Genomic DNA, 24,278 nt, shown 5'->3' with positions numbered 1-24,278 from the left:
CTAGATCTGCTTCCGCCCTCAAATTAAGGGTGGGAGGCATTTGTTTTGTTGTGTCCAATATAAAGGTCCTTCACGGCCTGTTACAGGAANCGTTATTGTGTAGTTGCGACCGCTGTTTTCATTACCAAGAAGCACTCCCTTTTGAAACAGCAGGAAATCGGTTATTTGAATTAATAGTGCTTTCCCACAGTCAATTAAAATATTAAACGCTAATGGCCTGTTTTAAAATGCTTTTTCTGTAGTCTTCTGCGTCGATGCACATAGGCGTAACTGTTGTTCTACATCATGTACACGAATCTGAGTACAGGTGACCATGTAGGCCATTCTACATATTTACTTCCCTGCTACAAATTATACGTCTAATAATAAGACGAGTGTCCAATCTCACGGAAACAATTCATGTATAAGATGACTACAATAGTACGCCTAATTGAGATGTACTTACGTGTTGTTACAGGTGGAGGATATGATGCTCGCAATAGTACCGACGTTATTGCTGGCGTCGCTAGTGTCGTGCAGCATGGCCTACTATGAATCCCCGCTTCTGGAGGCGCTTGCAGTTCCCTCTTCCGACCATGAAACGACTTCTTACTTGCTACCGCGACTGTCAGCTAAGTTTCGATCCCACGGCGACTGGGAAAGTGCTCCCGACCCTCGGTTCTACGTTCTCACCGAACTGGAAAGGGAATCCAATCAGGTGACTGCAAAATCACTTAGAAACACTGTCTTCCTGTACTCGTAGCTGCACAGAATATACTGCAGTAGAATTCAAACAAAGCGGCAGTTATCAGCATCAGTTTCCATCTCATGCGCAACTAAATAGTTCGTGTGTGAAGAAGGAATCTCTTATATTTATCACGATCTAAAGCGGCCTCCGTAGTCTAGGGGTAATGTTCCCACTTCATGACTCAAGGTACGCGGGTTCAAACCCGGCGGAGCTCGTGGAATTTTTAAGGGCGGAACAAGTCCTCCGGGAGGGACTCGGATACGGGATCTGTCTTCGTCTTCAGGTGGGTAGGGAAGAATAAACCTACTCAGTTGGGCCCGTTAGAAAGAGCTAGTCTCAATCACTGGACCAGTCCAAAATAAGCCAAAAGAAGTAAAATCATTCACGTCAGGACCGACGCCGAACCTGGCCGATCTAGACAACTGGATCTCCAAAGTGATTCTTTCCTCGAAATTAACTTCATGGTTTCTGATCTCTCGCAGGCTTCACGTCGAGTGAAAAGAACTGGGGGAGCCCCTTCTCTTTCAATTGTCAACCCACTGGATGTCCTGCGTCAAAGACTTCTTTTGGAAATTGCGCGACGGCGCATGCGTCAATCGCAGGACCAGATTCAAGCCAATAGGGAGATTCTACAGACAATCGGCAAGAGGGGCATCATTCACTCACAACAAGGCACTAATGAACAAGATGATATTGGTGATGACGATGACGTAAATTCTGAGTTCATGATTTCGTCAACAGACGAAAAGTCCGGAAACGTGAACCCCGAAAACAACAGGTGAGCCTCCATAGCATTTACACAGCTCGCAGACAATTACGGAATTCGATGTTGTTCTAATGTGTATGATTATTTAAACATAAAGTTAATAACAAATTTAAGTATACATGTAACTGAATGAAATGTTTTTTCGTTGCACCATTTTAATTTAAAGCTATCTAGAAACTGAAATATAATCGTCTAATTAATAAAAAGACTGTAAAACTACACAGTGTACTAGAATCTATTTTTCAGTTTTGTTTGCCTTCTACCACGCAACATTATCAAGATTTAATATTAAATTCTTTTAAAAATTCATAACTGCACTACATCCTTCGGCCTATCATTGGGTGAGTTGAAGCTGGAGGGAACTGCCGTGCCTTCCGCGCTACTGCAGTCGGTGTTCCCGCAATTTTCCAATATCAGTTTCGATTAAAATTCGCAGTGGTTCGCGAATTAGTTCATGCGTACTGAAGGACTGGCTGAGCAAACTTAATAGGTCATCCTTAAGACTGCGTCAACAAATGGGACTGAGGATTCGAAACTCGTTCAAAAACAATAGGCTCTGCACCGTCGTGGCAACGTAAGCTGACTATCATGTTGGCAGCAGTGGGGAAGATACGCCCACAGTGACACACCATTTTTTTATTATATCATTTTCAGATTACAGAACTAAGTATGAGAAAAAAACTATACATGATTAAGATACATTTTAAGGATACTAAAAAGAAAGGGGAAATGTAGATGTGATGTTGTTTCCTCTTCTCTTTAATTTATTGGACAATCTGTGGCTAGTTTAAACACTTGTTCCCCCCCCCTTTTTTTTCTTGGCACTACAGCCCCATTGGGCCTAGGCCTACCTCCATGAACTTCTCCGTTCACTTCGGGTTTTCTAGGTCTTACACATTCCGTAGGACTCCTTGGGCGGGTGATCAGCTCGTCGCAAGGCCTCTACCTGTACACAGACACAGAAAAACGCGCACAAACAAACTAAACATCCATGCCCTGAGTGGGATTCGAACCCACGATCCCGGTTTCCAAGCGAGCGAAGACAGTGCATGCCTTAGACCGCTCGGCTACCGTGACCGGCACTCGTTCCCTCTACCAAAGAAAAATGTAACCGTTACCCTTTCCAATATTTACGCTTATTTTAAGGATCCACGAAGATAGCATATCACCAACAGCACCAATAGAAACCAGAATTCCCATAAATACATTCACGACCTCAAATTCCAAAACTTTATTCTCCTTAAAAATCCGAAAACCATTCTACCAATCACACGACGACCAGCGCTTTACACGCTCAACTCTGTAATTGCTGTTTTTAGCTTCATGCCGTCAACGCACCTGCGCTACCACCATCTTTGAAACTATGATTATACTACAGAATTTGTTCTTTCGCACAGTGCGACTTACTAAGATATTTCTTTTGTAAAGGCATTACAATATCAAAGAACTCTACTAAAGTTTTATCACCAGAGAAGACAAACTTATTTGTTTTCTTCACGTTATGAAGAAAACTCGCTTCAAATTAAGTTTTAGAAACAATTTCTTTAACACTGCCAACATAATTATCTACTCTCTTTCTCCTTTGTGGCGAAAAGCTTCGGCGTTTTAAGCCAGAGGTTTTCCTTTCCTTTATCTCTGTGGCTCGCTTTTCAATTCCATCTTTTTCAAGTATATCGGTTTCCTTTTGCTTTCCATTACCTATTATTCTTCCTGAGTCCTGCTCTAGGATAGCCCTTGAATTTCTGTGGACTTATAATTGCGTTGGCCTTTCCATTACTCCCAAGTGAAGTCACTTTTGGCGATGCTATGGTTGATACCTAAGAGACAGCAGGATAGAATAACAAGACTACCTCGCGTGCGGTAGAATGAGATGTCGCGTTTCGTTGTCTCAGTCTGACACATAATTACGTGTCTCACTCTACCCCAACTGCATTTTAGAGGAAAATTGTCGATTTCATAACCTCAAGTAATCATGATGTTAATTCTGAAGCTCCTTAATGTTACTTTCCAGTACTATGAGATACACAGAAGTATTGTCGTTGACTTTGAAAGCAGAAAAGAAGTTCAGGTCACAAAGTGTACTTTACTTACCGTTCCTTCTGCAGCCTCCAATAAACGCGTTTGTCGACTGATATGTTAGTTTATGAATCCACCACCGCAGCACCACTTCCTAACGTTACCACACCACAATTTAGTTGTTAATTTCTCACTGTTGACCAATTTCTCCTTAGGAGTAAAGTTGATATGAGAGTTCTTAATGGGGACACGCGGTATCGTAGTTGATGCAGTATGCTAAAAGCCGGAAGGTCGCTGTTTAGTTCCCCGATGAGATGATTGGATTCTTTAATTTACCTATTCCTTCTGGCTGCACTGTGCCCTTGCGGTTGACTCAGCCTCTAACAGAAATGAATACCAGCAATTTTCCTGTGGGGTAAAGGACGGCCGGTGCGTAAGGCTGACAACCTCACCGCCATCTTTCAGCCGATTATCTAGAACATGTGAGAACCTCGACGTCTCACAACCCTATGGGCCTCCACGGCCTCTTACAGGGATAGTTTTGCTTTAATTTTTATGGGTTCTTTATCCTGTTTGCGGTATGGAATATGAAACCGACAATACAGACAGAAAATATATATTTTTGTATATAGTCCTGTTAGATCTACAGCCGGGTATGTGGTGCGCCGTTTATAGGCATTGTAATAACAATTCTTTCCAGTGATAAGAACATCAGCCATGCACAAGTCACCCTACTTAACAATTTCCGTGATTTAAACGCTAGCAGAAATATCTCATGAAAGATGTTTCTTTTTCAGGCCTCCAGAGACATCAGATTGGTCAAATTCACGCTGGAATAACGAATACACACCTCAACACCATTCGTAAAACGTAAGTATACAGCAGGCTGTCTTGCGTTCCGTCTCTATGCTGCGCACAGTGTCATTTGTATTGTCACGTGTTGACACGTTGATACCAAAAGTCACTTGTAGTTTGGTACGCGTGACAAAATGACGGGTTGTAGTTCCGATGATTGGATTTATTAACACTTTGGTTGCAACTCTTCTTAATCAACATCTGCCGAGCTGTTTAAGAGAAAAATTATATTTCGTGTTTGTGTTCCCGGTGCACGTATAGTTATTTCCCTGAAGATACTATCCATTCAATTTAATTTTGGGATGTGATACCCATAAATTACTGAAATTTAATCGAAATCGTAAAAACATTTTTCAGAAATTCTTAATTTTGCTTTGGGGCCCATCTGAAGGATAGCTATGCTTTTGGGGTTAGAATGTACATATTCACCAGGCACTGACTTACTGTGAATAAACTCGTACATACCAAATACGAATAAAATTCATCCAAACGTTCACATGATAGCGAGGGCCACACATGTACACAGACACAGAAGACATTCGAAAAGCTACTCTGTGTTGAAAACGTGCAAATCCATCACAATCTCCGTATTGATTTTCCCACCATGAAAATATCTTTTCCTGTATGACAAAGTGAAACAGTAATCACTTTTAGAATAACATACTGTGTGAAACTGAAATATGTGTGTTATTCTGTTTCAGAGACTGGGGAAATATCTTGAGTGGTGTGGAGTCTGTCCTGAATGTTTTCCACTTCAGACAACCGAAGTTGCTTCTCTAATTTACTTCCTTCATTAATGTGAATTTTGTTGATATTGCCCCCATGTTCTCTGAGTGATGCCATTTCAAGTTCGGTCAAAATGAGTTCCAAGTGGTATCCACCAACATTCCTACAAAATGTATTATAGCGTACATATATAAAATCTAAAAAATTAAATTATTTATATTTTAATAAATTAAATTGATATATATTGGAGTCATTGTAATTCTAAGGATTGAACAGCGTATGTGCCCCTTTGCTAATTAAGTCGCTTGTGATTTTATTTCTAAAAATGTTTCTAATTTATTTAATTTACATTACATATCCATTGCCTTTTATTAAAAATGCAGGGTTTTCAATCTGTGTTTATTTATTTTAAGAAAAGACTGCAGGTTCAGCCTTTACTGTGAATATATTGTTATATCTTTTAAATTAAATATTAATTTATTATTAAAAATAAATTGCTTCAGTGGGATAAATTCAAATTTTAAAAATTTACCAGTCCCCTGATCAAGAATGTTCCACATCCTTTTATCCTAAAACTAATCCTACCGTTACAAGACCATAAATATCACTACCCAATTAGGACACTACATTTTTCAGAACTGTTTCATGTCTTGAAAAATCTAGAAAAGGTTCATTCTTTTATTATACACACAAGAAGCAATCAAAAGACATGAAGAAAAGGAAGCTATGTCCAATTTGCATGATGTAACTGACTCCCTATCTGATGCAAAGAGTTTATTTACAAGGTAAAACTGAAATGAAGTACATATGTTGTACAAATTATGTGTAAGCTGACAGAGAACTTTCTAGAAAAGTATTCATTGACATGGACTGGAAATTTAATTCTACAATGGACATTTGGCAGCAGAAAATTAATTTTGTTAATTTAGTCCACTTTTGTGATGTATGCTTTGGCATTATCCAATTTCAGTTTCTTTACCTTTTTAGCAAATTTTAGAATAATTGTTATCAAAAAAGTTTATAAATAATTTTCAATACTAATAACTACAATGCTACAAAACTGTTCAGTTGGAATACAGACTCCATCTAATGGCACAGGGATCTACAGGTTGATCATTGCATCTCATTCAAACTTCAGGTTTTGATGTGTCTAGTTTGCAAGTTTAAATAGTGGTACTTCAAAATGTCTGTCTGTGCATATAGCATCACATCCCTTCTTCATACACAGTACTTTCACTAAAAAAGAATCCTAAGAGCAGTCAAGAAGTAAGGATTTATAATTAAAACCCACAGTAAAATTCAATATTATGAAAGGAAAAGTTGTAACAAGAAGTGAGATACATACAGCACGTTTATGGTGGAATTAGGATGGCATAACTCCATTGCTGACTAGAGGCTTAAGGCTGTGTTCTGGAAAACATGCTGCAAGCAGTGAAAAGTAACTTCATTGTTTTGAACAAAACAAAAATAATTAATCGTGACAAATCCAAATTACATTAAGCAGTAACATGAGTTACAGATAAGGAGAAATATACTAGTTACCATTGTAACTCTCTGATGGTTGCAAGGTGAAAAATGGATGTTAATTTTATTATCAGTTAAACTGTATATGTACTGTCATGGGAAAAGAGATCATTCTAAACTTGGACACTGTGACCACAATGTTAAGGCGTACACATTAATTTAAGAAATCATATCAGTGGTTGGTTGTAACAAATAACAAAGACTTTACTATAACACAGAGGACAAATAATTCCTTTACATAAGTAGTTAAGGACATTGTTTATACACTAATAAATATGATTATGGTATCAAAAAATTCATTTCTAAAATAATTAAAGCCATGTGACTAAATATGAGGCCATACAGCAACAATATCTAGCAGAGGGAAAATGTAAATATTAACTCTTACATCAACTGCAATCAAATTAAATCAAGGTACACATTCTGGAATGTCAAAAATTTCCTACAATAAACGTTTGTTTTATACTGAACTTAAAATTCACCGAAATTGGGAAAATAATACAGTATTCTTATTGAGCTTCTGATGGAACCACAAAAATTGTGGGGAGCCTTATATGATGCTCTGTTCTCCTCCCTTGTCATATTAATTTGCTCTGTTTCATTTGATCATACCATATATGTAATACTGAAATTATATGATACATTTCAATAAAGAATGTGAAACTGTTCAGTTTTATTTCCAATTCCTGTCAGACAGGCTGCAAAAGTTTCTGTGTCCAAGTCATATGTATGATGGTATTAAACAAATCATACAGCCTAAAGCTAAATTAAACTTTAAATTATTATAATATTAAGTGTGTATAATGAGTGCATGAAATGAAACTGCCCTTTTTAGGGCTTTGATCATTGTTAGCAGAGTCCAGTATTAAATGTGTTACATGTGTTTTAGGAACAACTTTCCAGAAGTCATGTAGACCATTTTATTTAAAATAAATCCCTATGGCTGTACAATTTGTGGCAATCCATATTGTTTTCTTAAATATCCGTTTCTATCAGAACAAATTAAACTCATTATAGATACAATCACATCTTAAATAATTACCTCTTCGATGAAAAAAGATAAATGCTGTAATGAAGGAAATATTTAATCATATCTAACTCACACATAGTAGCAGAGACATTACATGTTTCATCACACTTCGTCCAACCTTAAATGCACTTTCTACTGTGAAACCCTCTTACAGAAATAAATGTCATAACAAATCTAACATTGAACATGTTACTGTGGCCACAGTACTGGCAATAAGGAAACCTCAAAGCTGAATGATTATGAAAATCAACACTTCATTCCATGCAGCCAGCATACTTCTGTGTCTAATATTAAAATGCCATTTTGTTATTAACAGCTGAAGGTTCCTCTATCTGAATATCATATTTAAAAAAAAAATACTTTTACTGTTTCTTATAGTACTATAAAAACATCTCTGATATTTTCTCAAAGCAACATTGTAATCAAAAATACTATAAAGTAATACAATGAATAGTAGTTTAGTTTTGCAAAATGATTATAAGGCATAAAACAAAATCATCAGTCTTGTTAATCACAGTCTGTTCACACACTGCATTCTTTCAAAGTTCATCTTTTAGACAAGATTACACTCTTTTGTCAGCTTTTTATTGATATTTATTGAGTTCTCTTAACCTCTGACATTAATTACAATTAAGAATATACAAGTAGATTCTAAAGGGTTCTGACAGTGATGTATAGCACTTAGAATTACTGAGTTTTTAGACTTTGTCCAGCACCTGGTATTCTAAAAAAATAGAGAACACAACATTTTGGAAACTGTATCTGTTTGTGAAGGGAGAGACATCTACTCTGTTGGGTCCCTTAGTGATTGAGGTTAGCTCTTTCTAAGGGACCCAACAGAGTAGGTGTCTCCCCTCTCACCTGGGAAAAGAAACAGATCCAGTTTCCGAAATGTTGTGTTTTCTAGTTTTTTACAATACCAGAAGATGGACGAAGTCCAAAATCCCAGTAATTCTGAAGCATACACAAAATTACTACCAGTTTTCTTATTCACAATTATGTCATTTTCACAATATTGTTTAAAGAAAACTGAATATATACAATTACTCTTACACTGATTTGAAAAATTTGTTCTCATTCAAGAGCCAGGCAAGCTCAGTCAGTATTGCATCTAGGCTGCTGAATGGACAACCAAGGGATCGATGGTAAGAGGTTTTTCTTTTTCCCCACACTGTTCAGATCATCTCTGGGCCAACACAGCCTCCTATCCGGTGAGGTGGTGGGTACATGATGGTACAGATGGTACATGAAGCTGAGCACAGCTTAAGCACAGGGAAAACATTAACTTTGGCTTTTACCTTTCCTGTTCATTCATAACTACACCATTTTTGTAACATTGTTTAAATAAGATGGTGTATATACACACATATATATTGATTTGAAGTATTATTTTCTTTTTTATATCTGTAAGGTGTGTGCTTAAAACTGATGCCCAATTGAAGTTACAGTTTTTAGAATTTCACAAGCCACTTACCAGTTTCATCATATCCGCCTGTCCATATGTAATAAGGTCAAAATTGCCTCACTCATTTCATTTAATCCAAGTATGGTAAATCTATACTAATTTTGTGAATGTTTAATATTGATTTGGTTTAAATCATCCAAAGGGCTTAATGAACTGCTGGATTTCTTTAGTCCTTTGAGAGATGATTAAAATGTTTAACGGAAGAGAAACGAACCTTCCAGTGGACTCCAGAAGTAGAAGCCGCTTTTCAAACGCTAAAGGGTGCCCTATGTGCTGCCCCTATCCTTGCCTACCCACAGTCAGGAGAGAAATTCATTGTGGACACAGATGCAAGTAATGTCGGAATTGGAGGAGTTCTCTCTCAAATCCAGGACGGAAAAGAGCGTGTCATAGCTTACTTCAGCAAGACGCTAAACAAAGCGGAGAGAAACTACTGTGTCACCCGTCGAGAGCTACTTGCCATAGTGAGGACACTGGAACATTTCCACAAGTACCTCTATGGACAACAGTTCCATCTGCGAACGGACCACTGTGCGCTTACCTGGCTCATGAGTTTCAAGAACTTGGAGGGACAAACTGCGCGCTGGATACAGCGTCTACAGGAGTATAACTTCACTTCGGAGCATTGACAGGGCCAGAAACATAACAACGCCGACGCCCTTTCTAGACGACCCTGCAAAGAAGAATGTGCGCACTGCCACAAAGTTGAGACGCGGGCAGAGGTAAAACAAATACGCGTTATTGGAACCCTACCGGCCGCCGGCTGGGATCCTGTTACCCTAAGAGAGGAACAGCTAAAAGACCCGGACATAAGACCCATTCTACAGGAAGTAGAGAACGGCCAACGACCGGAATGGCAGGACATCGCGGATCGGAGTCCCACGTACAAAAGCTACTGGGCCCAGTGGAAATCGCTCGCTGTGAGAAACGGCGTACTAGAGCGTGACTGGGAATCCGTCACCGGAAGACGTCAAGTAGCCCAGGTAATTATTCCTCGGAGCAGGGTAAAGGACGTTCTGAGCGAACTGCACGGTGGACCGTCAGGAGGTCACTTCGGTGTCAACAAAACTCTGAATAAGGTTCGACAGAGATTCTACTGGCTCCAAGCAAGGACCGATGTTGAGAAATGGTGTCGACAGTGTGACACATGTGCAGCCAGTCGGGGACCGCGGACCAGGAATCGTGGGCAAATGCACCAGTATAATGTCGGTGCTCCCTTCGAGAGAGTAGCCATTGATATCGCAGGGCCCTTCCCACGAAGCGACCAAGGAAACCGATACTTACTGATCGCTATGGACTACTTCACCAAGTGGCCGGAAGTGTACGCCATCCCGAATCAGGAGGCTTCAACAATAGCGGAAGTTCTGGTTGCCAACTTCTTCTGCCGCTTCGGCATACCTCGAGAGTTGCACAGTGACCAAGGCCGTAACTTCGAGTCTCATCTACTGAAAGAAGTTTTGCAACGCCTGGGAGTGAGCAAGACGCGCACCACACCCCTGCACCCACAGTCGGATGGCATGGTGGAACGCTACGTCAAGACCATCGAGGAGCACTTGCGGAAGGTCGTCTCATCGCACCAAAGGGACTGGGATGAGAGGTTACCCCTCTTTCTCCTAGCTTACAGGGCATCCACTCACGACACTACGGGCCTGACGCCTGCTGGTCTAGTGTTCGGACGAGAACTACGGCTACCCTGCGACCTGCTGTTTGGAGTACCCCCAGACAAAGAACAACCCACAACCGATTATGCAGCAGACTTAGTGGATCATCTGCACGACATCCACAATTATGCCCGGCAACACCTGAAGCTTGCCAGTGACCGGATGAAAACTCGGTACGATAAACTGGCCAACTCCGCAGGTTACGACGAAGGCGACAGAGTCTGGCTCTATCGCCCAACCCGCAGAAAAGGGAAATCGCCGAAACTACAAGCATCATGGGAAGGTCCTTACAAAGTAGTGACCCGGATAAATGACGTGGTTTACCGAATCCAGAAGACCCCTAGGTCGAGGATGTTAGTTGTGCACCTCGACCGGCTTGCGCCTTATCATGGAGCTGCTCGAGACGAGCAACCATAAAAAGGGGGAAGATGTGGCGGTTGGAGAGCAGAGCAACGGGGAGAAGAGAACCAGTAGGAGGACACAAAGAAGATGCTGCAAGAACAGCCACCGAGGAAAAGGAACGGGGATGCACCGTTAGGCTATTCGGGACGAACAGCCTTAAGGAGGGAGCAGTGTGACATGTTGCGAAATCTGAGCCCCCCCCCACACCAGCAGTGACGCGGTGGGTGAGTCAGCGCTCCCCTCCCACCCCTCAGCGGTAACGTAACGCTCGCGGTAATAGGCGAGTAATCACCCCGCAATGCGCAACGCGCGGTGACGTCACGAGCGGAGCCGAAGAGAGCCGAGCGGAGCCGAAGATAGCCGAGCCCCGTAACCTGGCAACTACGCAATGCTAATCAACAGCGGTGACGTCACGCTAGCAACAGCGTCCTATGCTATCCGCCACGTCACACTAGCAACAGCGCAAGGCTATATAAGCAGACTCCACAGCAGTGTGATCATCAGTTGAAACATAGGAGCCTGCGAGTGTGCGATAACTAAGAAGTCAGCGAGCGGAAGACTTATTGTGTGCTTTCCAGACATAGTGATTGCTGTAGTACAGCTATACTCGGAGTGTGTATTTCAGGGAGACTTGTATAGCTCCCGCGTTATGAGTACGTGAAGACAAGTGAAGACGGTGTTAAGAGATTTTATTGTAGGGTTTGTAAACTGTGGAAACCCGTAACGTTGTGATAATTAAGTGTAGCCGATAGTTGTAGATTGTTCAATAAGCCAGTTAACGATCTCTACGGCGTATTCAGTAACGTAAACACGTTACAATATTATACAAACACAGTTTTACAGTGGATAAGATTCACCATTTAATTAATGGAATTTTTACATTTAGAAATTTTTGGCACATTTTGGTAAAACAACATGCATTATACAGCAGTTACCCTGATTATGTTTCTTTCACTTTGATTATTTATGGCCTATATTTCCTGAAGTCCTAAAGAAATATTTTGGAAATATTTTATGAGTTTTAATCTGACATAGAGTCTTAAATAAAAGTTATAGGTAATTATAACATTATATGTTACACAATGTTCAAATAAGAAAAAGACTGATATAATAATGTTTACTGTAGTTTGGAAATTTCTCCCATATGGATTCATGTTTTTAGCAATAAATTTAGTATCTTATAGGGAAGGTCAATAAAATGTAATTGGTTCTTCATGTTGATCTCTGTGATTAAACATTTGCTCCATAGAGGGTGCTAGCAGCAGACAGCACTGTATAGCATGTAAATTTCTTCTGCGCTGGTGATTCTGGTTTTGGTTTCTTGCTTTGATTTAATGGATTTATTTTTTTACTTCCTTTATGTGTTAATTTCAGGTACATATGAATATTTTTCAATTAATACTGTAACTTTTCTTATTATCCCCCACTGGCAAAACCTGATCCAAGTGCATGGTTGTCAACTGATCTGAGATCAGCTCCGAGTATGTGCCTTCCTAATGTTTCATCAAAGGGTGGATAAAGATCCAGTTTTGAAAATGCTGTTTTCTTTCAGAAATGAATGTACTACATAAGTAGCATAATAATATATAGGCTTCTACACAGCAGATGCACATCACAAATAAAAAAAAACTTGATTTTATAACATCACTCCAAAGACTGCATTTCCTTCTTTTGTTCTATCAGCTACTAAAATGTATGTCTACATTGTCAGACACAACATTGTTATCCACACTATAAAGTAAAATTACATTCTGACACAACAGAGCACGACACAATTATGAATTAGAATACTGGAGTGTTTCAACAACTTATTCTGCACTGTGGGAACATACCACATATCGAGCTGTTTCTACAATGCTCACCATTCAACTCACTTTTCACCATCATGCGTGCTAACCAATCAAATTGCCTCCAACGTTCGCATTTATACAGCGCTGGCTGCTAGCCTGCATCCACATCATTACGCGCGCTAGCCAATCAGCGCTCAGCAAATTTGCTCTCCTCATTCACGCTTGTATAAAAAGGAGCAGCTCCAAACCGGCAGCATCAGTCAGCCATCTGTCTACCATCAGTCAACGAGCAGACTTCGATCAGGCAACATCAACCAGCACACTTCATCGCCAGCACTCGGTCTTCGGAGTCTTCGGCTCTGCATTGTGCCAGGAATGGCCGCCCCACCTCTCCACTGGCATGCCCGACTCACTGGGCTGCCTCAGCTCACTGGCGGTCATGCCCAACTCACTGGGCATCTGGCGTAGCTACCGCCTCTCCACTCCAGCGACCGCGCTCGACGACCAGACTTCCATCAGCAGCTGCCGCACAGCGATCAAGCAACCTCCACCATCTGCCGCACTGTGATCAAGCGGCCAGTCCGCACACCGCAACCAGCATCTCTCTCTACTGCCATACGTAGCGCTACTTCACCGGCCAAACATCCCAGCAACCAACGGTCCTTTTCAGGACTTACAAACTTTTCCGAAGAAGTGGGTTGTCAATGGAGCAATGACAAAAATAAGGTAACCCCCACAGCACACTTTCTAATTTTTTTAAACCTGCATATAAAGCTTTATCTTTAGTATTTAAATTTCATAATTTCCATACTAACAGTAAGCTGAACCATAAATTAGTTCACATGAACTTTACCAAATTCTGTATTCAATTATACTAAATTTAGTCCTTACAACAAATCAACTAAAATAGTGACTGTACTGTAAATGTTCATGTGCTGCATTACATGTTGTTGGAAGCATTAATATGAATTGTGAAGTTAGTATTTGGTATTATGTTTCTTTCTTTATTATACTGTTTAATAAGCTGAAAATAATGCAGATGCCATGTAGACTGTCCATGATTCCTGAGATTTTGAAATGTTATCAGTATTGGTAATGCACGAATGAAGTGAACTCATGTTCTCTCTGGTCACATTCACAGATTCTATTTGAAAAAACACATGCATACTTTCACTCTGCACAGTATATCATGAATCAAATTATTACATGCCAATGGATTTTCAGTTTATGGTAACAAACAGGTCTTAGATATAATAGAGGTCATTTTTACCAAGTACAATAAATTCACATGTAATATCTAGCATAACTAGTCTTTCAATCAATAAAAGATCATAATGTCCAAAATGTTTTGGCCATTTTTAAGGTTGTCCAGGCCATTATAAAAGGAAAGTCTTAATTAATTTTATGCATAGATCTGTGAACAAAAGTTAAATAATTTATGCAAAGGTCATTTAAGGTTTCCTTTTTAATTGTCTAGGACACCTGTGAAGATGGTCATGTTGGGCATTATGATCACTTATTGACTATGTAGAAGACTGACTGCATTAGATGGCATCTTTGGATTCAGTGTGAATAATGCATCAGTAATAATGACCTCTGTTAGACTTTTGATTATTTTATCATATTACCGACTAATTACTGCAGTAAAAAATATTAAATATCTTACAATCTTCTATAAATTGAATAATGTTGATGTTATTAGTATTTTATCACCTCAGGTCATTTGCTTCTGGACTCACTCACTTTATGCCTCATTTTCTTTATGATTCTGTAATACAAATGAATAATCATCCATTATTCAAACATTTATTGACAGAAATATTCAATCATGTATTGTAAGTCGCTGAAACAAGATAAGTAATCGCTCTCACTCTTCCATGTCATAAATTCTTTACTGTGTTGCATGTTCTTCTTCATCAATCTTCAATTATTCAAGAACTATTCTTGGTAAAGTAAAAGTAAAGGTATCCCTGTAACAGGCCATGGAGGCCCATAGGGTTGTGAGATGTCGAGGCCCCCACATTTTCTAGACAATCGGCTCATAGATGGTGGCATGGTTGTCAGCCCTATGCGCCAGTCGCTCTTTACCCCCAGGAAGATTCCTGGTACTCATTTCTGTTGGAGGCTGAGTCGACCCCAGGGCCATAGTGCGGCTGGATGGATTAGGTAAATTGAAAAAATCCAATTACCTCATCGGGACTTGAACCCACGACCTTCCAGCTTGTAGCATAGTGCCTCAACCAACTATGCTATCGTGTGCCCTCATTTGAACCTGGTTATGTATAAAAAATTTGCCACTGATGTAAATGAAAATTGGAATCTGAATTCAATAGGTAGCACCCATTTCACTCAGATGAATTCAAACATGGACTTCAGTAAAAGCAAACCTTGAATCAAACTATGCACATCAATTTATAAATGAAAGTCCTTGATAAAATCACAAACGTCTGCATTGAGTTTCATTTGTTATTCATTTTAATCCCAGAGAAATTCAGTCAACTTTTGTTTATGTAAGTGTATCCACATATGGCATCTCATATATACAGGGTGTCCCAGGAGGAATGTGCCAGACTTTGGGAGGGTGTTCCTTATGTTAAAGTATGCTGATATGACCCAAAACACCTATGTCCAAAGTTGAACAGTTACAGAGATAATGGCCCGAGAAAAGTGTGGTCTTCTGCCGGGTCCACGCACTGTACCTATCAGCTGCCAAGTCTTATCGAGTGTGGTGATGACAGCTCACACTAGCCGTAAGCTTATGTGCATCCTTCAGGGTACATTGTGGCCGTGTTGTGAATGGTTGGTAGGTTAGTTGTGTGGAGTTGCTGAAAGGCCTTTTGTTTTCACACGTGGAATATTGTGATATGCATTTTGTGTATGGATTTTACAGTGGCAATGCATGTGCTGCTGTTGAAGAATACCAAAGGCGTTTTCCCGATCAAAGGATTACACGTCGAAGTGTATTTACGCAAATTCACCAGACATTGCGTTATACTGGTTCTCTTCCAAGTGTTTCTGTGTGCTCTGAAAGGGAGGATGTATGAATGATAAACACACAAGAGAACATTCTTGAGATGGGTCAGAGAAGTCCACGTCTGTCCAGTCATAGAATGGCCTCTCACATCAGTGTATCACGTATGCAGGTGTGGCAAACTTTACATGATGAAGAGATGTATTCTTACCATGATCAAAGGGTACAACATCTGGAACAAGGTGACCATGCTCAGCGTATGGATTTGTGCCACTGGATAAAAGCTCATCCCGAACTGTTAAGCATCATTTTATTCAGTGATGAGGCGTCTTTTACCGGGGACAGTAAATAATTTACGAAATGTGCATACATGGTCCCATAATAATCCATATGAGATAATGGTAACTAAATTCCAAGAGATTTTCTGTGAATGTATGGTGTGGTGTGCTTGGGAACAGGTTAATTGGACCTTTTGTGTTTCACAACAATTTAACTGGAAACATGTATGAAGCCTTCCTGAGGAATGAGTTACCATGTTTGTTGGAAGACATCCCGTTAACAGTAAGGAGCCAAATGTACTTCCAACATGATGGGGCTCCCCCACATTACACTCAGCACGTGAGACACTACTTAGATGAATCCTTCTCTAACCGCTGGTTAGGTTGTGGTGGGCCCATTGCATGGCCACCGAGGTCGCCAGATCTTACGCCTCTAGATTATTACCTCTGGGGCCACATGAAGATGTTAGTCTACAAAACTAACGTTGATTCACGAGAAGCACTGTGGGATCGTATTTTTGCAGCACAGAACACATGTCACCATCCAGGCAACATCGCTTCTGCTACCCAATCCTTCATGATGCATGCCGAAAACTGCATTGCAGCTGGCGGAGGACACTTTGAACAATTACTATAAAACAGATACTGTATTTTAGTACAGTTATATAGTCGGCTTATGCCAGAATGTGCAGTCAGCCAAGTTATGTCAGTGCTTGCCATTCATGTGTCATGTATAGTGTACTCTTGGAACCCTAAGGACAACTATGACATGGCGTGCGAGTTTTTTTGTAGTTCAATTTAATGGCTTCATGTCATTCACAAGTTAGTTTGATGTTATATACATTATTAACATTACAGAAACCACATATTCCTGCCAGTTTTAATATGTATTTGGTAATCAACAAGTGTGTAACACCTGTCAAAATTTCACACTTCTCTGGCCATTACCTCCATAACCGTTCAACTTTGGACATGTTTTGGGTTATAGCAGCATACTTTAACATAAGGAACACCCTCCCAAAGTCTGGCACATTCCTCCTGGGACACCCTGTACATATATATATATATAAGCACAGAAAATTGTATGGTGAGTACTATGGCCCAAAACAGTGAAAATACTCAATATAAACATGGGTCTGGAAATTATCTGATAACAAACTAGAGACCTTCAGAGGTGTTCAGCAGCAGCAGCAGCAGGATTAGAACTGTTGTTACAAAAGTAACAACGCTAGGGACACTTTTGCAGGAAACTGGAGTTTAGAGTGAATGATGTGAATGACTGCTACTCTTTTTTTTTTTCATAATGTAAGGTAAAACTGTCCCTGTGCTTAACTAATTAAGCACTCCATGAAGGCATATGGGGGCATGGATGTATAGGTACACATTTTCTTGACCTTGGCAGTAGCTGCAGGTGAGTGGTCAACTTCACACCCCGGCTGCTTTACTGTGTTATCATGAATAATACAGCATGGATGGGTATCCATTTAACAAACTGGCAGACATGCATGTTATGGTCAGGGGGCTGTGTGCCTCTGCCAGGAACACCCCACACCAATGCCATCCAAACTATGAAACATTTTTCAACTTGGAGGAACAGGAACATTTAAGTCTTTTGCTTTCAACTGGGGCAGAGAAAGATCCATCCAGACACCCTATGTTGCGGAGCACAATCATGTTTAAAAGAATCTGAGTGTCAGCAGGAAATAAAAAGCAACAGAGTTAAATGTTGTGCAGATTACTATTTGGAGAGTACTTCATATGCCATTGATGTAACCATACCATTTGCATCAAGTCCAGGGTCTCGAGCCTGTCAATTGCCCAGCACAGGAGATTTTGTGTCAGAGGTTTGTTCACCCTTGTGCTGAGCCTTCTTTTGTTTCATCAGTGCTCTTTTCAGATGCGGCATCATAATTTTCCCAGCCACCACCAGTGGCCAGAGGACAATCCTCATGGTTTGCTCCAGTCTGGACATCAGCAACAGTTCAACATTAATGTTTGGGAAAATACTGTTGGTGATTAATTGTTTGGCTGACATGTTTTGCCACATCACTTTATAGGCTACCACTACCAAAGTCTCCTGTTAAACGGTTTGATCAGTCTACTAGATGACATACCACTGGTGGTCAGAGAATTGATGTGGTTCATGCATGATGGCGCTTCAGCATATTTCAACCATGTTCTTCGAGATGTCCACAACAGTACCATCATAACCAACAGATAGACAGAGACCCACTACATGGCCCCCATTGTCACCTGATTTGAGTCCTCTGGACTTCTACCTGTAGGGGCATGTCGGTGTGTTGTCCTGTTCACAATGTAGAGATACTTTGCCAGAGCATTATGAATGCCTACCAGACTATCCACAAATATCCTGGGGGCCTTGAACAGCCACTACAGACCACTACATGCCCAAGCAAGTATTAGGTCTCATGAAGGATATTTTGAGCACTTCTTATAAATGCATCATTTCAATGCTGTAACTTGGAAAGCAAGCATTCACAGACCCACATTTATATGATTTTTTTTGTCTTGGTATGTGAAGCTCATCCCTAAAGTTGTCAACACAATTCAGATTCACCCTGTATATATGAAAATATTTTGTAAGCATGAAAATTTTCAGTGTCATTATGCAATTCTGGATTATCGGGGCAACAGACTGTTCAACATTAATATGTTACATGAACATAAGTAGGTCAGTAGGTCATGAGCAAGCAAGCAGTCTTTTGTTTAATGTATCATGCCTAGCCTGTGAGTGCTGGATATCTAAGTGTAACAGACCACATGAGAGAGATGTTTGATGGTTGTGTAGGAGGGGGGAGGTATTTGGGAGAAAGCACTGGAAGTCAACTGTGCATATGCTTATAAAATAAATGATAGCTTCTGCCGAATACTTAACAGATGTTACACTAGTACAAGATACATATGATAATTCTGATAAATAAGTTTTCCTGGTTTATTACGTTTCATTCTGCATTCAAATGAGATTTCTCTACATACAGAAACCAGAATGGCCAAGTCATAGGAGAAGAGTATTCTGTGGTGGCAGGGATATTTCAGAAGCTGATTATGCCTCTATCTTTGTTGTATGTACCCTGTGGGGCTCATTAGATAAATCTTATAATACTATGAAACTTACCTTATGTGATTTTAATGAAACATATGTGTTCCAGAAAATAGCCACTATTTGAACAAGAAGCACTTGGAAGTTCACAGGAACAAGAGAGAAATTTACAAATTGTACCAAGGGCCAAACCTTTATGGGAAAAGAAAAATAACATGTTAAAATAATGATCAACTTAATTCCTTGCAACAATATCAAAACACTTGGATGTGATCATGTTCTTATCCCTATATTAAACAGCATGAGATTTTACTTGCTTTGGATTTAATTTACTTTTCATTATTAAGCTCCCATCGTAGAGGATACTAAAGGCGCATTGTGGCTTGCATTTTCCTATGACAGTGATTTGACGAGGAAGGAAGACTTGATTCATTGATTGACTGATTGATGTGAAATGGACTGAACTGGTTACTCTGTTGAGGAATTTATGTTGCCTTAAATTTTTAATATAGTTTTATATGGTATGTTGGACATGTACACAATTTGTGTATGTAGTTAAATATTATAGTATTGTTGACTTTTATACAAATAATTTGACTTGTTCTATATCTGGAGGCTGTATTGCAAAATGCTGATTTCTGGAACCAATAAAAATATGAATATGAATATGAACAGGAGTTAAGAAATACTGACTGACCTTGTAGTTTGTAAGAAGTACCTCACAGTAATCATTCTTTAGCTTTTCTTTTGTTTGTTCAACAGTATGCCCTTCCATCAAGTACACAGATGACATGATAGTAAACAGGACCATTGGGGCTGCAACCAGTTGATCAGCAACTACTTTCTTTGCAGTCACAGCATACAAGGACTTTGCTTTTAATTTTGCCAACTTCATATACCATAACTGTAAAACTGGACCCTACAAAAATAAGGTAACAGGGTTGTAACTGGGTCAAAGCAAAGTGTATCAAGAACCATTCATTCGTTATACAGTAAACCCTCTCTAATCTGGATCAAAGTATGAAAAATTCTGTTCACAGTTCAGTACATATTTTAAAAGACATACGAGATTTAGAAGCAAGAGGACTTTTAGACTGTCATGAGAGCAGCTGAACACATTGAAATCATGCAAGAAAATATCCAAGATTGGCATGAGATGGATGAAGGAGACCCTGGATTTCACCTTCTGACAAAGAACAAAACTGCTGCAGTGATATTTTTTTTTATTTCCATTAGAACTACCCGTATTATTAAACTCCATTAAACTGGATTATCGACGGTTTACTAGTGTGTGTGTGGGTGTGTGTGTGTGTGTGTATATATATATCACTGTGCAATTGTCACTGCTTCTGGTTCATATTCAGGAGGTCCCATGTTCAAATATCAGCGGACAGACTGGCCATTTTATAGTTTTCAAGTCTTTTGTCCCTCTTTCCTGGTAAATATTTGTACAGTTCCTTTACAAAAATTATAATTATACTATCATTTCATGCAGTATCAAGCAACATTATAAAAAAGCCACAAAAAATTAAACAGTGCTCAAAAATTACAAGATTTGTGAACAACCTTTTAGCAAACCACAAAAGAACTAATCTGGCTGTCCACAAACTCAGTCACCAATAGCAAAGTATAAGATCTGAGTATTTCAGAGAAGTGCATATTCATATTGTGGTCTTCCAGGTTGTGACACTGTGTAGCCTGGTTGGTGGGTACCAACATCTTAGAGGAACATGCTACCGCCATCTTGAGAGTTGAAGTGGATGGGTAAGGAGAGCAGTCATTCAGAATCATTACTTTGGCCAGCAGAAATGGCAAACAGGTAATTATGAGAAAAATATTTTCAGGGCCAATAATGACAAAGTGGGAAAAGAGTCCTTAGTAGGGCAAGTGCAGAGGAAGGCAGTATCATGAAGTAACTCTCTTGCTCTTGAAGGGAAAAGACTTTAATTCCTTCAAGATGTGAATGCCCTGCATAAGGAAAATTGTTCTCCCTAATCATGTTAGAGTGGGGCTCCATCTTTATCTCTTCCTTTATGCCCTGGTCCCTGCATCTAGATTTCCCAACCAGGACAATGTTGTTACTAACCTTCTGAAAAGCAGAGTTGTATAATTCTGAAAGGTAACTGGAAGATGGCAAATGCCTCCAGACCAAGGTCTTAATTTCATTCTGAATATTTAGGCAGAACATTCCTCTGATAATTCAGTAAACTTCTACCAGACTACATGTGTCACATCCCAAAGGACAGTATTCTTAAAAGTTACTGCTATTCTTGTCACACCTAACAACTGGCAAATTTTTCGCTAGGTAAATAAAAAAGCACTGATATTACATGACACTGATATACAATTTCAATGATAAAGTAATCACTAATAATATAATAAAAGGGAATCAGACTTTAGCAGCCATAGCAAATGCCTAGCAAGAACACTTGATATAAGGGTGAATATTTCAGATAATGTTTATATGGTGCTAAGTGAATCTAAAATGATACATAGCATAGAGATTTGGGGCTTGGATGGAGGATGGAAATAAAATGACAAAATTAATAGTAAGTTTTGTAAAACAATACTAGGAGTGCCATGATTTGGAGAAATCATTATAGCTGAACTGGAGTTAAGGAGGGATAACAAAAGTAGAAAAGTTCTGAGCACGATTGTGAAATATGGGTAATGTTTATTACCCATGTACTTTCTGGAAAAAGCAAGAATGTGTAAATGGCAGATAAATAACCTAAAGATAGAAGGCTGGACAAGGAAATAAAAGGAGGAACTGAAAAAGCTATGTTTAGCATATTTCTGGCAAAGCCAGGTGAAGATAAATGTAAATAAGACATGTAAAATAATTAGAGAAAGGTGCAATGATATAGAAAGATAGGATGTATTTTCTAAGATATGCGAAAAATTCTCTTGGTATTTTACTACTTAATGAAACATGAGTGGGGTAAAGAGACCTAAAATGATAAATGCACAAGAAAGGAGAGAATGGGAACAATATGGCTCAAAACAGGGACCAGGAGGGGATGTCAGAGAGGAGGGTGCCCCCTATTGTGGGGAGGAGCATGCTAAGCACATACTACTAAAATGCCCTGAAATGAAGGAGCGGAGAGACAAACTTTTATGCAGTAAATGGTTGAAAATAAACAAGAATAGAGCATACAAGAAAATAATTCGCTACACAAATGTAACTAAGATTAAAAAGAACACTGGGAAATATTTGTTTAAAACTAAATGTAAAATGAGAATATGAACTGACAGCAGAAATATAAATGGTGGTATCAGTAGTGATGGTGATAGTAACTCAACTGCTTTAAGCAGTATTAAGTAGTTTATGTACTGAACATGTGTACCGCAAAACCCTGGTGTCTTGTTGACACAGTTCTATGTCTGTAATGAAACTGAACTCAGTAACCTAAATTAAATTAAAATAATAAGTTTATATCCATAGTGTGATGTAATTGCACTATGCAGGATGCCCCCTCCCCTGCGAGAGGTGGCATAACAGACCTGCCGCTGCTACAGTGACAGGCCGGTCAGTGCTCTGCCCCCTCCCCCACGGTGATGTAGCGGGGGATGTCGCGGTTGCTATGCAGCAATGAACAACTCTCAATAGTGTTCCCGGCAACACCTGTAAACACGGCGACTAGGCAACAAGGAAGCGAGGTGTTTTCCCATTGTCTGGCTGAAGGTTTATAAAAGAACTACACTGCCAAAGGAGTCGGTTAAAATGTAGGAACCGCCGAAGACAGGTGAAATATAGCAGCAGTCACGGAAAGAAGACCCGAACACGTGGTTAGAAGATCTTATGTGATAATGCGCGATAACGGAGAAGTAAGTCAGTGAAAAATTATTGTTTGAATTAAAGACTCTGTGTGTGCTGTAGTACATTTATATTGGGAGTGTGTAATTAAGTGAGACTTGTATAGCTCCCACGTTATAAATACGTGAAGACTACTGAAGACAGAGTGACTAGATTACTGTGTAGGATTTATAAATTGTGTAAACCTGCAACTGTGTTATAATCAATTGTAGTTACGATTTGTAGGTTGTTAAATAAACCAATTAACAATCTGAACGGCATCATCAATAGCAAACCACGTTACAATATAAAAAAACTACACCACTTTACGTACATACCTGGCAATGCCAGGGTACCTAACAAGATCATGGTTCAAACTTAGGTCTGGTAAGTATAACTGGCTTAACTGAGGGCACAGCTGGAAGTTAACAGTGTCCCACCTGAGTATTTATTTTGATTTTAAACGGTAGTAAAATCACCACTATTCCTGTGAAGAGGGACTGGTATTTGAGTTTAGCCATCAGAAACACTGTGCCTTTGTGAGATTTGGCAAAGCCCCAGAAGAATCACTGCAGCTGTAACAGCTATGTATGGCCAACATAATGTTAATTAAAATGAAAATTCAGAGCACTAACAAGGAGCCTGCAAAATGTGAAAGGATGAATCTGTGTGCTGATGACTTGTAGACTCTACTAAGGAACTTGCAGAACTCTTTGTCTCTGAATTAAATACCCAAGTACTGAAACATCTACACCATATTTTCTCGTTAGTGTAAATAATTACAACGATTAATAATAATATATCATCATCATCAGCAGCAATCTGTCAAGACGACAGGTCCACAGTCTCTTCCAAAACAATTCCTCCACTTAATGCGATCTAGAGTTTCTCCTTCAAATGACAGTATCCTCTTCTGTCCCCAAGGTCATCACTATCTTCTTACGTCTTCTTCGTCTTCTTGTCACTTCTATCCACCCATCTATCTTTCCTTCGATAACTTCTTTTAGAAGGCAGTTTCTGCATAAAACATGACCAATCCAATTAGCCTTCCATTTTCTTATTTCGTGTAGGATATTCCTCTGCTCACTGACTCTAATTAACACTTCTTCATTTCTCACATAATCGGTCCAACTGATCTTCTCCATCCTTCTCCAACACCACATTTCGAAACTTTCCAGATGTTTCTGATCCACTGCCCTAAGTGTCCATG

At 39.5% G+C, this 24,278-nt stretch overlaps 2 protein-coding genes across 3 annotated transcripts in view; one reads left to right on the top strand and one right to left on the bottom strand.

Annotated features, from left to right (window-relative positions):
• The first annotated feature begins 457 nt into the window (after positions 1 to 457).
• LOC111874455 lies at positions 458 to 8,125 on the top strand. The gene is made up of 4 exons (XM_033755456.1): positions 458 to 697; positions 1,210 to 1,505; positions 4,307 to 4,379; positions 5,066 to 8,125. Exons 1-3 carry the CDS (start codon positions 467 to 469, stop codon positions 4,374 to 4,376), a joined length of 597 nt encoding a protein of 198 aa, XP_033611347.1. The 5' UTR covers positions 458 to 466; the 3' UTR covers positions 4,377 to 4,379; positions 5,066 to 8,125.
• A 4,377-nt stretch (positions 8,126 to 12,502) lies between these two features.
• The window catches only part of LOC111874448 (protein Mpv17), a 20,977-nt gene continuing 9,201 nt past the window's right edge, over positions 12,503 to 24,278 (bottom strand). Inside the window, exons 3-6 of one of the 2 annotated variants that reach the window (XM_023869963.2) lie at positions 19,970 to 20,191; positions 19,348 to 19,464; positions 17,991 to 18,175; positions 12,503 to 14,730 (exon numbers count right to left, since the gene is read on the bottom strand). In XM_023869963.2, coding sequence (XP_023725731.1) covers positions 18,062 to 18,175; positions 19,348 to 19,464; positions 19,970 to 20,191 — 453 coding nt within the window. In that variant the 3' untranslated portion in view covers positions 12,503 to 14,730; positions 17,991 to 18,061. The remainder of the gene's footprint in view (positions 14,731 to 17,990; positions 18,176 to 19,347; positions 19,465 to 19,969; positions 20,192 to 24,278) is intronic. The other variant, XM_023869964.2, reaches the window with a different exon arrangement.

The sequence above is a fragment of the Cryptotermes secundus genome, unplaced genomic scaffold (assembly GCF_002891405.2).
Source record: "Cryptotermes secundus unplaced genomic scaffold, Csec_1.0 scaffold382, whole genome shotgun sequence".
In the NCBI taxonomy this organism is placed as follows: Eukaryota; Metazoa; Arthropoda; class Insecta; order Blattodea; family Kalotermitidae; genus Cryptotermes; species Cryptotermes secundus.
Note: the sequence above shows the minus strand (reverse complement) of the source record. Positions and strands in the feature narration are given on the sequence as shown.

Coding starts and splice junctions, on each gene's coding strand:
- LOC111874455 (XM_033755456.1), top strand. CDS start 467: ATGATGCTCGCAATAGTACCGACGTTATTGCTGGCGTCGCTAGTGTCG. Junction 698..1,209: donor TGGAAAGGGAATCCAATCAG/GTGACTGCAAAA, acceptor GATCTCTCGCAG/GCTTCACGTCGAGTGAAAAG. Junction 1,506..4,306: donor GTGAACCCCGAAAACAACAG/GTGAGCCTCCAT, acceptor TTTCTTTTTCAG/GCCTCCAGAGACATCAGATT.